Source organism: Podarcis muralis, chromosome 4, assembly GCF_964188315.1.
Source record: "Podarcis muralis chromosome 4, rPodMur119.hap1.1, whole genome shotgun sequence".
NCBI classification, from domain to species: domain Eukaryota; kingdom Metazoa; phylum Chordata; class Lepidosauria; order Squamata; family Lacertidae; genus Podarcis; species Podarcis muralis.
In genome coordinates, this window is record NC_135658.1 from 64,293,267 (window position 1) to 64,308,373 (window position 15,107).

General features: G+C 42.4%; 1 protein-coding gene and 1 long non-coding RNA gene across 3 annotated transcripts; one reads left to right on the forward strand and one right to left on the reverse strand.

Annotated features, from left to right (window-relative positions):
- Nucleotides 1-309: 309 nt before the first annotated feature.
- PRDX4 (peroxiredoxin 4) lies at nucleotides 310-7,983 on the reverse strand. Of its 2 annotated transcripts, XM_028727495.2 has the most exons (8): nucleotides 7,603-7,983; nucleotides 5,467-5,584; nucleotides 4,073-4,189; nucleotides 3,603-3,725; nucleotides 2,296-2,426; nucleotides 1,912-1,946; nucleotides 598-644; nucleotides 310-422 (listed from the first exon to the last, which is right to left on the reverse strand). In XM_028727495.2, exons 1-8 carry the CDS (start codon nucleotides 7,856-7,858, stop codon nucleotides 419-421), a joined length of 831 nt encoding a protein of 276 aa, XP_028583328.1. In that variant the 5' UTR covers nucleotides 7,859-7,983; the 3' UTR covers nucleotides 310-418. The 2 variants fall into 2 exon arrangements, with proteins under 2 accessions (XP_028583328.1, XP_028583327.1); XM_028727494.2 differs by lacking the exon at nucleotides 598-644 and having other exon boundaries at nucleotides 7,603-7,982.
- A 2,116-nt stretch (nucleotides 7,984-10,099) lies between these two features.
- On the forward strand, nucleotides 10,100-14,708 carry LOC144327522 (uncharacterized). Its single transcript, XR_013392623.1, has 2 exons — nucleotides 10,100-10,638; nucleotides 13,945-14,708. It is a non-coding gene; the product is annotated as an uncharacterized LOC144327522 (long non-coding RNA).
- Nucleotides 14,709-15,107: the final 399 nt, after the last annotated feature.

Genomic DNA, 15,107 nt, shown 5'->3' on the forward strand with positions numbered 1-15,107 from the left:
AAGCAGGGTTGATCAATCAGGTGGTGTGTGTGTGTGTGTCCCCTTGGTTTCGGTGTGTGAGATTAATTTGCACACTTACTAAATTCTATGGAACACAATGCTTACTTCAGAATAAACATGCATATAGTTGGGTTAGAAATAGTTATTAGTGTGTCTAGCAGCATGAGACTTCCTACAGTGAAAGTAATTTTGCATGGTAATATTTTAGCACTGCTTCACTGCTATTATTCTACTTTAGTAGAACAAGAAGCCTTATACACACTGAACGAAACACTGGTACAATTCTACCAAGAAGCAACACACAAGCAATTATCAAAATTAGTGGAACTTTTATTGGCAGATTCTTAGCTGTGAATTGTAGAAGAAAGCAGTCAGTTCACTTTACCAAAATACTTCAGTTTTCCTGCAGGATCTGGAATTATCTGGATAAGGAGAAAAAAGTCGCAATCAAAACCAAAATAGTCTAATGTTTGTTATATATCTGCTGTATAAAGTGAACTAAGTCCTGTGCTGATGATTGGATGTATATTAGACCCATCCATCCTCCAATGAGTTCCCCAAGATAACACAGGTACTCAAATACCCAACGGTACTTACAAATCTTCTCTTGGCCACCACATTCTCATAGCATCTTCAGGTTTGATCTAAACACATGCAGAAGGCATGGCTACAGCTATTAGTGTATTCCTGTTTTCATGTCACAATAGTTTGATGATACAGAGTATCCTACCGACTCATGTGCCCTACCTCTCCTGCTGCTGCTCAACACACACATTTCCTGGTAAGAACTACAGTTACACCAGTTCAGATATGGTAAACCAAGGGTGGGTAGCCCTGGCCCTCCATGCATCTTATCTTTCCCTCTCCCCTCACTGGCCCTGCTCTCTAACAAGTGTTTTTGCTTGTCTGGAATGTGTCCATGATCTTTGATAATGCTTCTTGCTTGTATGGATTTTGTATTTTCTATTTTTTGACTGTGTTCTTCCCCTCACACACTGGATATGGTGACACATACACCCCAATCATAATGTGAACATAGGATTGCACTGATAAGCACCATGGATTTTTCTGGTACCAAGGTGCACCTAATGCTCTTCGGATTGTACCCAAAATCATAAGGGGGAAGATCGGAATCATCGGTGTCCTTCAGTAACATGTCAGGATAAAACAAAGTACTGTAGGGATGTAGAACTGTCTTGAGAACGCATGCAGTGTTCTTTTGTGACCTGTCTACAATTGCACTTGTGATAAACCACATGTTATTCCATTGCTGCACTTGTCAAGTCACTGGCCAAAAAACTCAGATTAATATCCTCAACTTTGATGTTTCTTTATTCTGAAAGTCTATAATGTAGAAATAAATGGCAAATACTTATACAAAATGTTTATAAAGACTGCAGCCCTGTGCATACATACTCAAAATTAACTCCAATTGAATTTAAGGGGACTTATTCCAAGTTAAATGTGCATAAGACTGTAGCCTAAGTGGATGTATTCAGAGACTGGGAAATCTATTGACCAACGAACATACTGTTATAAGTTAAGAGTGCAAAATAACTAGTACTTGTGATTTTTTGTATCTTACTGAAATGCTATAGAGTTCTGGAGCAGGTTTTTGCACAACTATAATGCTATTCATGTAGCAGTTATCTAACATGCAAGCACCTTAAGGAAATAATTCGTCTTGATTTTTCCTTCACTGTGTAAAATCTTAGCAAGAAAAGCATGCTGGAAAAGCTGATAGAGATAAGATGAAGAAGTAAAAGGCAAAGTTTCAAATGGCATTCAAATTGCCCATGCATTGCTTTTGGCCTGCTGATAACATTCCCCACATGACATAAGATAAAAAATTTTAAATGGAGCATTCAAGGAAAAACTATGTTCCAATTATATTTATAAACACCAACTTACTGTTTCACTGCCTGGTCTCCAACCAGCAGGGCAAACTAAGAAGACAAGGAAAGGAGACATTAAGCTCATGGTTAAAAATAACCCTGCCTTCCTATTCCTTTTATTCTGTGGAACATGAAAGAAATAATTCATTTTCTGCAACTGCAAATCTATATATGATGAGGTAGCTGAATGAAGTAGGATTTAATCATAGACTGAGAACTTTTCAATTAGTTTTACAACTAATACCAGGAACCAGGCATCATAGTATTGAAGGCTGCTAGAAATGTTAAGACCAACAGTAATTTGTCAAAATATCTAACAGTCTCAGCTTTCTTACTTGCTATCTAGATGAAATCTTTCTTTCTGTGTAGGCAACTGAATGTTTAACCCTGCAGGAAATACCTTCTCCATGTTCGTCAGTATACTGGAATGCTTGTACTAGACGAAGAGTCTCATCTACAGATCTGCCAACAGGAAGATCATTCATTGTGATTTGTCGAAGATTTTTCTTGCCATCAATAATGAACAGGCCTCTGTGGAAACATAAATATAAGAGAAATTGGCAAGACAAATATCAATAACCTCATTCTGTGCATATATATATTACACCTGTCTGCAAAACACCTGTATCAACTCTTCACCGAAAGCAATACATTTTATTTCACTATGGGATCTAACTATGCACGTCATAGATCCACTGAAATAACTACAGTGGTGCCTCGCAAGACGAAATTAATTTGTTCCGCAAGTTTTTTCTTCTTGCGAGTTTTTCGTCTTGCGAAGCACGGTTTCCCATAGGAATGCATTGAAAATCAATTAATGCGTTCCTATGGAGACCGCTTGCCAGGCTGGCGGTGCGGAGAAGGGCTTTTCTCCCCACCGCAAGCCTTCAGGACAGGTATGGGAACAGAGGGGAAGGCGCGCAGCGCTTCTCCTCTGTTCCCGGGGCTTGCGGTGGGAGGAGGGCTTTCCTTCCCACCGCCAACATTCAGAACAACATTCTGAATGTTGGCGGTGGGAAGAAAACCCTCCTCCCACCGCAAGTCTTCAGGACAGCCATCCAAAGGCTGGCGCGGGGAGAAGGTCTCTCCGCCCCACTGCCAGCCTTCGGAGCAGCCTTCCGAAGGCTGGTGGTGGGGCGGAGAGACCTCCTCCCGCCGCCAGCCTTCGGAGCAGCCTTCCGAAGGCTGGTGGTGAGGCGGAGAGACCTCCTCCCGCCGCCAGCCTTCGGAGCAGCCTTCCGAAGGCTGGCGGCGGGAGGAAGTCTCTCCGCCCCACCACCAGCCTTCGGAGGAGGTTTGAGGACAGTGGGGAAGACGCGCTGCGCTTCCCCGCTGTCCCGGAGATTTCCCTATGGGCTTTCGTCTTGCGAAGGAAGCCCATAGGGAAATTTGTTTTGCGAAGCGCCTCCAAAACGGAAAACCCTTTCGTCTAGCGGGTTTTCCGTCTTGCGAGGCATTCGTCTTGCGGGGCACCACTGTAATTGCTAACCGAGATTTTAAGAACTGTGCTCTTGTTCTAGTCAAGTTTTTCTCTGCAATAGACTGCTGTTGTAAAATTAGCAATTCTGATCTTGCAATTTTTTTAAACACAGATTTTTGTTGAATGTAACAGAATTTTGATACAGCATCATGTAGGAAAAATATGACAATAATCTATAACTATTTGAGTAGCAGACAGAGAAGGAAATGGAATAGTTAACATTATACCTAAGAGCATGTCCTTGATCCTCTAGGTAAACTCCATAATCTTTTGAGATCTGGTGTGTCAAATCTGAAAGAAGTGGTATCTTTATTGGTCCCAATCCTCCTTGCTTCCGAGCTGTATTAATCCTATAGCAATGAAGATCACCAAATACTTCAGTGAGAACTATTCCATACCTGCACTGTCAACTTAGTATCATTCACAGTATCTACTCTACATGATAGGTGGTGAATTTAATGGACCTGATCTAGTCTTTGCATCTCCCTCACCCTCTCCTGTGTACACTTCTCCAGAAATGGAAGTTTCCTGACAACACATGCTTCCTGCCATTGACAGGCCTGTAACCGGGCAGCTATACTCATGGGATGGCTGCAGTTACTTAACAGTCCCAAGTTTCCAATCAAGATTTCTACTTTGTACAGAAAATGTAACAGCTACCAGTAAGTTGTGTAAATGAAAGGGAAAAAGGACTTACCATGCTAAATGAGTGAACTGCGAGTCTACTGAGCAAGCAACCACTTCAGCACCTATTGCTCTGAATTCTTCAATTCTGTCACTAAAGGCAATGATCTCCGTTGGACATACAAATGTGCTAAATTTAAAGAGAGACCAAAACGTAAATTTCTAAAAAGAACAGATCCCTACTTATAACCAATCACTAAAATAGAAATGAACTGCTTTCTGCAAAGCACTCAATTTTCCAGCTATTTATTTATTATTTTCTTTTATTTATGCCAGCCCATTTATAGCCTTCATTGGTCACTGATTCAAGGATGCATGTAGGAAAACAAGTTTTGCTCTATTACAACTTCTAAAACTCTAGCATCCTATTCTAAACATTTTTGGCAGTGTATTCTGTTCAACCATTTTGCAGTGCCAGAATAACAACATACTCTGTGATGTGTTCACATAGCTGTTGATATATGACATCCTAAATACTTATATGGTGCTACAGCAAATATTTTGAGTGAACTACTAGACAGAAAATTCTATTTCCAGTCTGAAAGCAGCAGTCAAGTTCAACATTATTATTTGTCCTTCACTTCAAAAATCAATCAACTATATGGTAGTGGGATGGATGCCAATTACCAGGAGGAGGGACGAAGTAGCAGGAAGATTGGTGTGATGGGGCACACTGGTGCAGCCATCCAGCACTCCTACCAGTGTTCCTGTACCACATCAACCTCCCCACCATTTCACTGCTCTTGGTAAATAGCAGTAGCCCTGTGGCCAGCAAAGTGACACTGCTGCTCCACACCACTGGGTGAGCTTGCTTTTGCTTGCTACATAGTGCTACAGGGCTCTGCTATGTATAGTGGGTCATTTCTGGAGAGTAAGGGCCCTGAGTCCTTGCTGGGCTGTTATTCCTTTTACAAACTAACAGCTTACATAGAGACTACTACCATATCTCTAGGAGGCCCTGTCCTGTTGTCCTACTCCAAAAAAATCAGACCACACAAGTTCAGAATTAGAAGGATTGATGACCATCGCATGGGAGTAGCCAGGATTTATTTGAGGGGGAGGAGGAGGCAGGAATTATGTTGGGGGGGTGGGGCAGAACCGAGTTATCTGCGATGCAATTGGTCACTTAGTTAGGTAATTTTTTTTTATTTACTTGATGGGGGGCAGCTGCCCCCCTGCCCCCACCCATGGATCATTGTGAATTTCACACATATTACCCCAGTAAACCGAGAAAACACTTAGGATTATAATTAGTGGGATTTCCATAGCCACTTTCATAATTTTATATTTTCTAATTCTTTATTCCTGTTAAATAAGCAATTTTTTTGGCCTAAAAATGAAAAGACTACTATGATCAGCAAGCATTATATTGTGAAAATATACATATATATCATGTGTTTTGCTTACAAGTCAAGTGGATAAAAGAAGAAAACAAGGTATTTTCCTTCGAAATCCGTTAATTTCAGCTCTTTAAACTCTCCATTGATGACTGCTGTTCCTTCCCAATAGGGTGCTGGTTCGGAAACTAAAAATGAAGGATACATTGTACTTTAATTCATTTTGCCTGATTGTGCTGGGATATAAGTGCAATATTTCTCTTTGAATAGATTAAAATATATAATGTTCATTTTAAAGAAGCAATGCTGGAAGAACTCAAATATTGGAAAAATTATTTCAGTTGTGGTTCTTATGACTTACAGTAAGTTATTGAGAACTGGTGTACCAACAAACATACACTAATGCCATAGCACACATTTTTATTTATTTATTTATTTGCCGGTGATGTGTGCAACACAAATGTTTGGAACTATGTCAGCACAAATTTGGAAATTCATAGGATGGGTGAATGGAATATGTTGGTACTAAGGTGTGCACTAAGAAATGGCAGCTAAAGGGATAGGTGCAGTGCTGAAGATTGGGATTTGAGGTTCTACAAAACTTTTGTTAACTCATACTTCACAAGGTTAGAGTACGATATCATCAGAAGAAACCAGCTGGATTCAGGCCAAAGGATGCTACTTCAGCATCCTATTCTAGTGGCAGCCAGACAGACACATATGGGAAGTCTGCAAATGGGACCAGAGTGACTAAGCACCCTCCCTGTTCTGATTCCCAACAGCTGATATTCAAAATATATTGCATCTGACAGTATCTTCAATGGCACTGTGAAAGGTAGCAGTCTAAATCATAGTAATCAGTGCTTGGTGACACTGAAGATACTTGATGAAAAACATAATTGAGCTATATAAAAAATGGGCCCAACTGCAGCCCAAGTATGAAAACTAAAGAATCACTGTCCATTGATTAACAAAACTCTCTCTGTATCTACTCAGACGTAAGCCCTACTGAATTAAATGTAAGTACAGTATGTATATGAATTAGGATTGCAACCTAAAGACATATACGCAAAGCACCTTCTTACTAGATCAGTTTATGATGACTATTTACAAAAATAGACAAGCCACTCTTGGAACTAAGTCACTATTGGATACAAAGTTTGTCTTCTTTGCAAATTGTCTAAATAACAAACAAGAAATCTGCCAGATTATTCAGTCTTGCAGTTTTCTTACCAAGAGGTACTTAGGTGAAACTTTTTTTGAAAAACAGCATATTGATTGTACTGTAGTACAGAATGCCACTCTTATCATTTCAGAATGCTGTAAAACACATGGCTACTCACTGAAGTACTGTGTTCAATGGGGCTAACTCCTAAGTAAGTAGGTGTAGGATTGCAGCCTTAAACTTCTTCTTTTAAAAACCTCTCTGCACTTTCAAAGCAATAGCCTTTGTCTGACGTGTCCTTACAAAATAAAACAACCTCTAATCAACTGTGCACCGACAAGGAAAGTAAATATTTGAAACAAGAGGGAGGTGCTTCTTTTAAATTTAACCCATTCTCACGCTACCATTTGCGCTGGGTGGGGGGGAAGCCTTCAAAACTCCACCCAATTTGCAGGCAGAGAGCACTTTTTTTGGATTTAACCTGCTGTTCCTTTTTGGAAGGGGAGCTTAAGAAGAAACACGGATGAGGCCTGTGGCCACTTGATTCTGTTTTGCCTATTGCGGAATAATCACTTTTCTTCTTTGAAGGCCTCTCTCTCTCTTCTGCTGCAAGAGATCAACAACGACAAGAAGCCACGTTGCGGCAGCGACATCATTTCCCGCCCCCCCCCCAATTTCCCAGCAGCGTCTCTAACTAACACGGCACGTCCTGCGCGTCTCAGCAGCGCCCGCGTTTCCCCCACCCCCGTAAATTTTCTTCCCCGCAAGGGAACAAAACTGGAGCGGGGGCTGTGGGTGTGTGGGGTTTTGCTTTGCTTTGCACAATGCCAACGTCGAGATGAACAATAACGAATAGTAAAAAAAGCAGAGGGAGCAGGGAGGGGGAAAGGCTGGGCTGAGGGGCTCCTCCTGGCCGCCGCCCCGGCTTCTCCCTTAGCGCCAAGGATGAGGCGACGAGGCAGCCGCCTCTTGTCTCTCTCCCTCCCGCCTTCCCGCTCGCTCCTTCCCTCCCTCGCCTCGCCGGGCCTCTCCGGCACCTACTCTTGGCCTTGCTGAGGTGCAGCGAGTGGTCTCGGACGGGCACCCGCGAGGCCTCGCCCGGGTACACCTGGCCCCCCGCATAGTAGTGGCACTTCTCGTCGCCCGAGCCCTGCGCAGCCTCGGCGGTGGCCGCCTCCTCGGTCATGACCGCCGCCAGCACCAGCAGCACGCCAACGGCCAACGGCCGCGTCGCCAACCGTCGCGGGCGCCTCGCGCTCCCCGCCGCCCCCTGGCATTCTGCGCGCGGCGGCTCCATGGCACGTCTCGCTGGCCCCCGGCGAAGGGCGGAAAGAGAATGGCAGCGCCGAGGCCCGGCGGGAGGAAGAGGCAGGCGCGGGAGCCCGGGCTGCTTCTGGGGGCGGGACCCGACGGCCGACACTGACACGCCCGCCCTCTTCCCCTCGCGGCTCTTCCCCGCTTGTGCTCCGCTGAGGCGCAGTTGCGCATGTCCCGCTGACTGCGCCCTAGTCTGTGAGGGGGAATGCAGTCTCGTCGCGGGAGGAAGCTTGGCCGCCCTCCAGGATGCGCCTCTGACCGTTGGGCATGCTGGCCTGGGCTGAGGGGATCCCAGCAGCGCCTGGAGGGACACGGGTTCTCATTCCCTGCTTTAGGTGACTCGAGTGTCAGTGCAACACCGGATGTGGCATAACCACAGCATCGCATTCCGATCAGCAGCTGAATTGTTATACTTTGTGTGGCATTTTCCCCCAGAGTAATATTAAAAGCTGCATCCCCAAAATTTTCTCTGGGAAAGGACACAGATGCCTGAAGAGCATCTGATTCACAGCTGCTTGCTCCTTTTTGGAACTGAATCGCTGGCCATGAAGGAAGCATAGAAACGTGTTACCATAACAAGGACAACAGCAGCAGCTCCTATTTGCATTCTCGTAAAGGGAAAGCAATGAAAGAGCCAGCTTCTCATTAACAAAGTGTCTAATTCACTTGACCAGAAACAGGTGCTAAATCAAAAGTGATTTATTATCAATAAATGAAATCCAGGACATGGTATCGCTATGCTGAATTATCAAGGACATGTTTTCACTTTTTTTTTTTTTTTTTGCAATTGTTTGCTATCAAGTATTTATTATCAATAAATGAAATCCAGGACATGGTAACCCTGTGCTGAATTATCAAGGACACGTTTTCACTTTTTTGCAATTGGAAAATATGGGCAGAGGGGAATTCAGTGAAAAGCAGCAGCAGCCACCAACTCCTGTGTGCACTTCGACTGCTGCCAATCCTGTTCTGCCATGCCCAATGAAGCTCATGCAGGACCAAACTGAAGTTTGGACTCAAACTGTGTCTGCACACAGAGTTTTTCTCTACATACAACTTTGCTGACAGGAAGCCCTTTTGAAGTTGTCACCTCACTCAATGGCATCAGCTGGTTGCTATGTGGGCCCTGTGCACCTGCCAAAATGGCCTGAGGGGTGGTGGTGGGAGAGGTCAGAATCTGGAAAAGGTGACCCACCCCTGTTGTAGAGGTGCTGCTTTTTCCTTATGTTGGTGTTCATGTGTGAAAGATAGAAAGGCAATTTTAAATGTACTTGTACAATATTTGATTTTTAAAGTGATTAGTGACTGTGCAGGAAGGCATTTATAGCTGCATTTCATGCTTCTTGCATTATTATGCCACTTGCGAACATGTTATGTATCTGAATCTCAATTTATAATCCACCCACCATTTTTCTTGTATTGAACTAAAGTGTATGTATTTGGGAATGTTTTCCTCTCCATGGAAGTGAGTTTTATAGAGGCAGATTTCCCTTTACCGTGTCCCTTCTTCCCTCTCTTGTGAAACTAACAATGTTGAGGCGGAAACCTTAGCACTTTCATGGAGGCTATGAGAGCATCACATGTCCATCTCACTTCTCTGCTGCTGTTACTGTTACTACTCAGCAGAGCAGGCAGTTTTTTTCCTACTTCAAAAATTATGTATGCACAGCACACCAGTCTAGTTGCACACAGGAATACTTTTATCAACCAAGAAACTAGAGGCACAAGTGAATCTGATATCGTTTCCCCCTGACTTTGTCAATTTCACAGGAAAATAGGGGAGTAGGAGGAAACCATGAAGGAACTAGCAGTATTGCAGGCACATATAGGGCAGTCTGGCTGGTATTTAGGATAGGAATGTGGAGAGATGCCTTCTGAAGGCACGTGACATTTCAGGCAGGAAAATAATGGTGATATGTTCATTAACTGAAAGGGAAAGTTGCCATATCAAAATTAAAACAGATTAAAATGCACATGCATGAAATAAAATTATCCATTAGATACTAAACATGTTGGCATGGAAGCAAGTCTCAATGCTTCAGTGCAACTTGCTTTCAAGTACAGTGGTACCTTGGGTTACATACGCTTCAGGTTACATATGCTTCAGGTTACAGACTTCGCTAAACCAGAAATTTTACCTCGGGTTAAGAACTTTGCTTCAGGATGAGAACAGAAATCGTGCTCCAGCGGCGCAGCAGCAACAGCAGGAGGCCCCATTAGCTTCAGGTTAAGAACAGTTTCAGGTTAAGTACGGACCTCCGGAACGAATTAAGTACTTAACCTGAGGTACCACTGTATGTGCTAAACTATTCTTACGTGGCTTAGAATCAAACTTCAAAACATTAGTTTTCATGGTATCTTTCCTAGCTTAGATTGCTCCGGTTCTAGTCATTTTGGCTCCCTTTCGTTACCTCTGTCCTCAGTGTCTTCTACCTTCCTTTCCATCTGTTATTTTTATACTCAGGGCTTCTGTCGAGGCTCAAGAGCAACAAATATTAATTCATTGCAAGATCAGTTTCATGCAATGTTGGGCTCAAGGAAACCTATGAGGGCTCATTCTATCCTTTGCCTCCTACCATTGCCTTTTCTGTGGTTGTTTGTTGACAGCAAGAGCTATCTTTAAGAGCCAGAGTGTCTGATCGCCAAGGATTTGTGAGGAATGGCGAAACCCCCAGTGTCCTAACACAAAGACAGCTTACTGATTTACTGCTACGCTCTGAAGAAGAGCTTCTCCACTTTTCCCATCTTGGAACAGTCAAGGTATTAATTTTCACTTCACTTGCTCTCTGTTCTGAACTGCAGGCCCAAAGCAGGGCTCGGGGGAGGGGTTGGGTACAGGGATACCAAAGAAGGATGTCAAAAACATCAGAATGGCCAATTCTACTGCTTTATTAAAAGAAGATGTAGACTTAGCAGCAAAGCGGCCTGCTAGGCTTCCCAGCCTTTATAGACGCAGGATGGACACCAAAGCAAGGCAATTGCTTGTCTGCGCCCAAACAAATGTGCCTACATTCCTTATACGCAAAGCAGCGTATGTCACTTTGTCTAGGACATATCACTTCACCTGACCAGGATGCAAATACCCAAGTCTTACAGATGGTTCCCCTTTCTGGTCTCAGAACCCAGTACCCCAAGCCCACAGATAGGAGTATTTGCATTGAACTTCCCTCTTTAACCTAATACAGCTCTGTGCATGCCAGTTTCGTGGTAATTGCCTTCTCCTCTCTGTAATTGGCATTAGGGTCTTCTTAGCGCTATCCAAAGGTCAAATTTAAATACTGCCAGTTTCTTTGACAAACTGCATAGCAATCAATCTTCCATTTTTGTAATATACCTTCCTTGACACTGTGATTGCTAATTCCCTCTGGTACAAGTATAATATATATGTAATCTGCCTTGTACACAGTGACTGAACTAATGATCTGACCACTCTTCCTCCTGCATATGTGCATCTCCCTAATGTGTGTAGACAAGGGACTCAGTTATATATGCAAAAACAACATTTTAAGTGTGTTTTAAGTGCAATATACAATGGAACATTTCCAATATCTTTTTTTTTTTTTTTGGCAGTATGGAAAATATTATGCCAAATGTAATATCCGGACTGCAACATGGCATTCATTGCCACTTTTTGGAGGAACTCGCTGATATTTAACAATATTCTGCTGAAATTGCTAGCTAGCTCCTTTTATCTTCTCAAACTGAAAAGGGCATTTCAACAAATATATGGCACTGGCTGTCATATATGAGAGAAAATCTATAAAGCAGAGGGAGAGGGGATTTTCTACCAGGGAATAAAAAGAAACGTGGTTCCAAAGTGGTGTTATGCTCAGTAGAATGAACATGATGAAAATTACTAATTGGAAAAGTGAAATGTTCTGGCTCTCACTAAGACAGACTGGTGGGTAGAGTAATGTGCAGGGACTGCAAAGTGCCTGTAGAAAGGAATTCTGCACACATAAAGATTTGGCTTCCTGAGCAGCTTTTGTTTTTACAGTCCTGCCTGGAAGCAACTTCTGGCAATATCAATTAGCTAAACCAATGCAAACATGGGCTGATTGAACAATGGTGACAGGTTATTATCATCTGCTTAGACATTCTTGTTCTGGTGACTGCTTTCCTTCTTTTGGGTGATGAAAGTAAGTGTACTTTTCTAAACAGTATAAGTCTGGTTATGATTCAGGTGAATATGATTCACAAAGGTGTTTAGTTTATTAGACTTATGATGTACCTGTTCAATACACCTTGGGGGAAAATGAGCATTAAGTAGTTATTTTAAAACCACAGTTCCATCCATGCATAATACAGTGGTACCTCAGGTTACAGATGCTTCAGGTTACAGACGCTTCAGGTTACAGACTCTGCTAACCCAGAAATATTACCTTGGGTTAAGAACTTTGCTTCAGGATGAGAACAGAAATCATGCAGCGGCGGCGCAGCGGCAGCAGCAGTGGGAGGCCCCATTAGCTAAAGTGGTGCTTCAGGTTAAGAACAGTTTCAGGTTAAGAACAGACCTCCAGAATGAATTAAGTTCTGAACCCGAGGTACCACTGTATATCTCTTTAGCACTGCTGAGGTATTGCTTCCTGCAATCAGTTGGAGATGGCATTGAAGTAATGGTTCCATACGTATCAAGCGATCCTTCTCCATGGCTAAGATCCTTCTATAATGCTTACTCAGAAGTCTGTCCTCTTCAGTTAAGGTTCTTTTCAATGTTGATTAAAAGCTCCCTATCCCTTTTATTGCTTCCTGTTCCATGTGGCTTTTAGGTTACTGATGAATAGCCTGTTAATTGCATCTGGAACAGTCACCTTCATTGCCTATTAATATCAGTTACTGTTTCCATGGAGTGCACTTTAAATACAGATTTTTCTTTCTTTCTGAATTCTTTCTGAAGCAAAAGATTAGTATTTCACTATATAAAAATGAAAAGTAAAAAAATGATGAGAAGAAATTGGTAAAAATATAATCATAATTAAAAACTTTATTTAAATGGAACACCAGTTCAAAGTAAAACAATGCAGTATCAGATTCAGAAGGGAAAGTCCCCACAAATCACATTTGGTGGGGGAAATAGAAACTTCAGAGTGCAAGCATCTGGGAGTAATAGTATCTGGTTTCTCCATAAAAGGGGAGTGGAAAAAAGGCAATTCCTTGCTAAACTGCCAGTGTGGCATTTGTCTGCGTGTATCCATAAAGAAGGCTGATCACCGAATAATTGATGCTTTTGAATTATGATGCTGTAGGAGACTCTTGAAAGTACCATGGACTGCAAGAAGACCAAACCTATCCATTCTGAAAGAACGAACATAAGTTTGACCAAATTGCAGGAGGCAGTGGAAGACAGGAATGCCTGGCGTGCTCTGGTCCATGGGGTCACAAAGAGTCGGACACGACTAAACATCAACAAAATCTATCTATAGCTATAGTTTTTGCAGAGTGGATTTAACAGACCTCCCAATATTTGACTGCCACTTCCCAATGCTTGTCAAATTAATCTGTCAAAATTAGCTCTGAGTCTTATAATTCTGAACTGAATTCATAGCACATGCATGTGTATGCATGTGTCTGAAAATATCTCTTTCATTTAAGAAATGCCCACCTGTGGGCTTGTGTGTGCATTGGACATGCTCTTGACTCCATTTGGAAATCTCAGATAATTGCATTTGCACAATGCTTTTGAGTTTCTAAGCAGGCACTCCACATATATTATCCTGTTTCTAAACCTTGCAACAAACCAAAGAGGTAGGTCAATATTATTATTCCTGTCTTGCATATGAAGAGGGTCAGGGCATAAGCAAAGAGAGCACACCTTGCCTAAAGACACTAAATGAGTTCCTGGTAGTGGTGGGATTTTACAACAAGGACTTATTGAATCTTAGACACCTGCTTTACACCTAGGAACATTCAACAATTGGTTAGAACGTCAAATAACATATGTTACATAAGCAAGGATCGGTGTAACTATTTGAAAGTCCCTTGGGCTTAGGAGTGGGTTGGAGTTGTTTTTGGAAAGATGTAGATACCTCAATACTGTAACCAGATCGCTATCAATTTTTTCAATAGGTGGCAGTGTTCTCCTACTTTCATACCTCAATGGCAGATTTCACAGCAGAAAAAAACCCCATGAAGATAATGGCCTGGATCCAAACTACCACATAACAACTGTGTTGTTCTGTTACAATATGCTCTAGGTGGAGCTGCCTTTGAAGATCTGAAAACTATAGCTGGTTTAGAATGCCGCTGCCAGACTGTTGATATGTGGTGCGTGTGCTGTTATTTAGAGCATTTGACTCCATTGCTATTTAATCTGCTTTGTGTCCTGGTGCGTTTCTCAGCCCAAATCAAAGTGCTACTGGTTGTCTTTAAAGTTTAAAGACAACAAGTGGTACTTTGAATTCCGCTCAGAAACACAGAAGGAGCCATTGCAAAGCGAAATGATTTGCCTCTGGAATACCTAAAGGTCTCGTTGCTCCTACATGGCTCTGTCTATCTATTAAGCTCTTATGAGGAGACTCTGGACCACACCTCAATGCTGTCTGAGGTGTGCTTGTTGGTTATGGGGGACAAGTCTTCTCAGTGGTGGATCCTAAGGTCTGGAATCTTCCTCAAGAGGTTTATTCAGCCCTTCCCTCCTAACCTTCAGGGAAGCAGCCTTGTTTAAAAATGCCTTTTATATAGTTTTGTTTTTAAACAAATTACTTGTGGTTTTAAATTGATGCTATTGTTTTGTTCTGTTTACAACCTGTTTTGGGGACTCCATTTGGAGTAAAAAGAAGGATATGGCTATAAAAATAAATGAAATAAATGAACGACTTCTGCACTCTTAAGGGTTTTTGTGTGTGCATGTGTTTCTCATACAGCAGGTGGTGTGAGCTTTTAGTCCTTTGGTCCTTTTGGCCATGCTTGCTGAAGCTGATAGGAGTTGTAGTTTAGCAACATCTGGAAGGCCAAAGTTCCCCTTTCATACAGTATATGAGGGAATGGTTGTAACTCAGGGGTAGAGCTTTGGCCTGGCATGCAGAAGGCCCAAGTTCATTCCCAGGCATCTTCAGGTAGAGGTGGGAAAGAGTCCTGCCTGAAACTCTGGACAGTGAGCCATTGCTAGTCATGGTTAAAAAACATGTACAAATGGTCTTAAGTTCAGTTTTCCACATTGTCAAATCAATTTTCAATTTTTTTTAAAGTTCTCATGAAAATTTATCCACATTTTAGTGCAAATTTCTTCT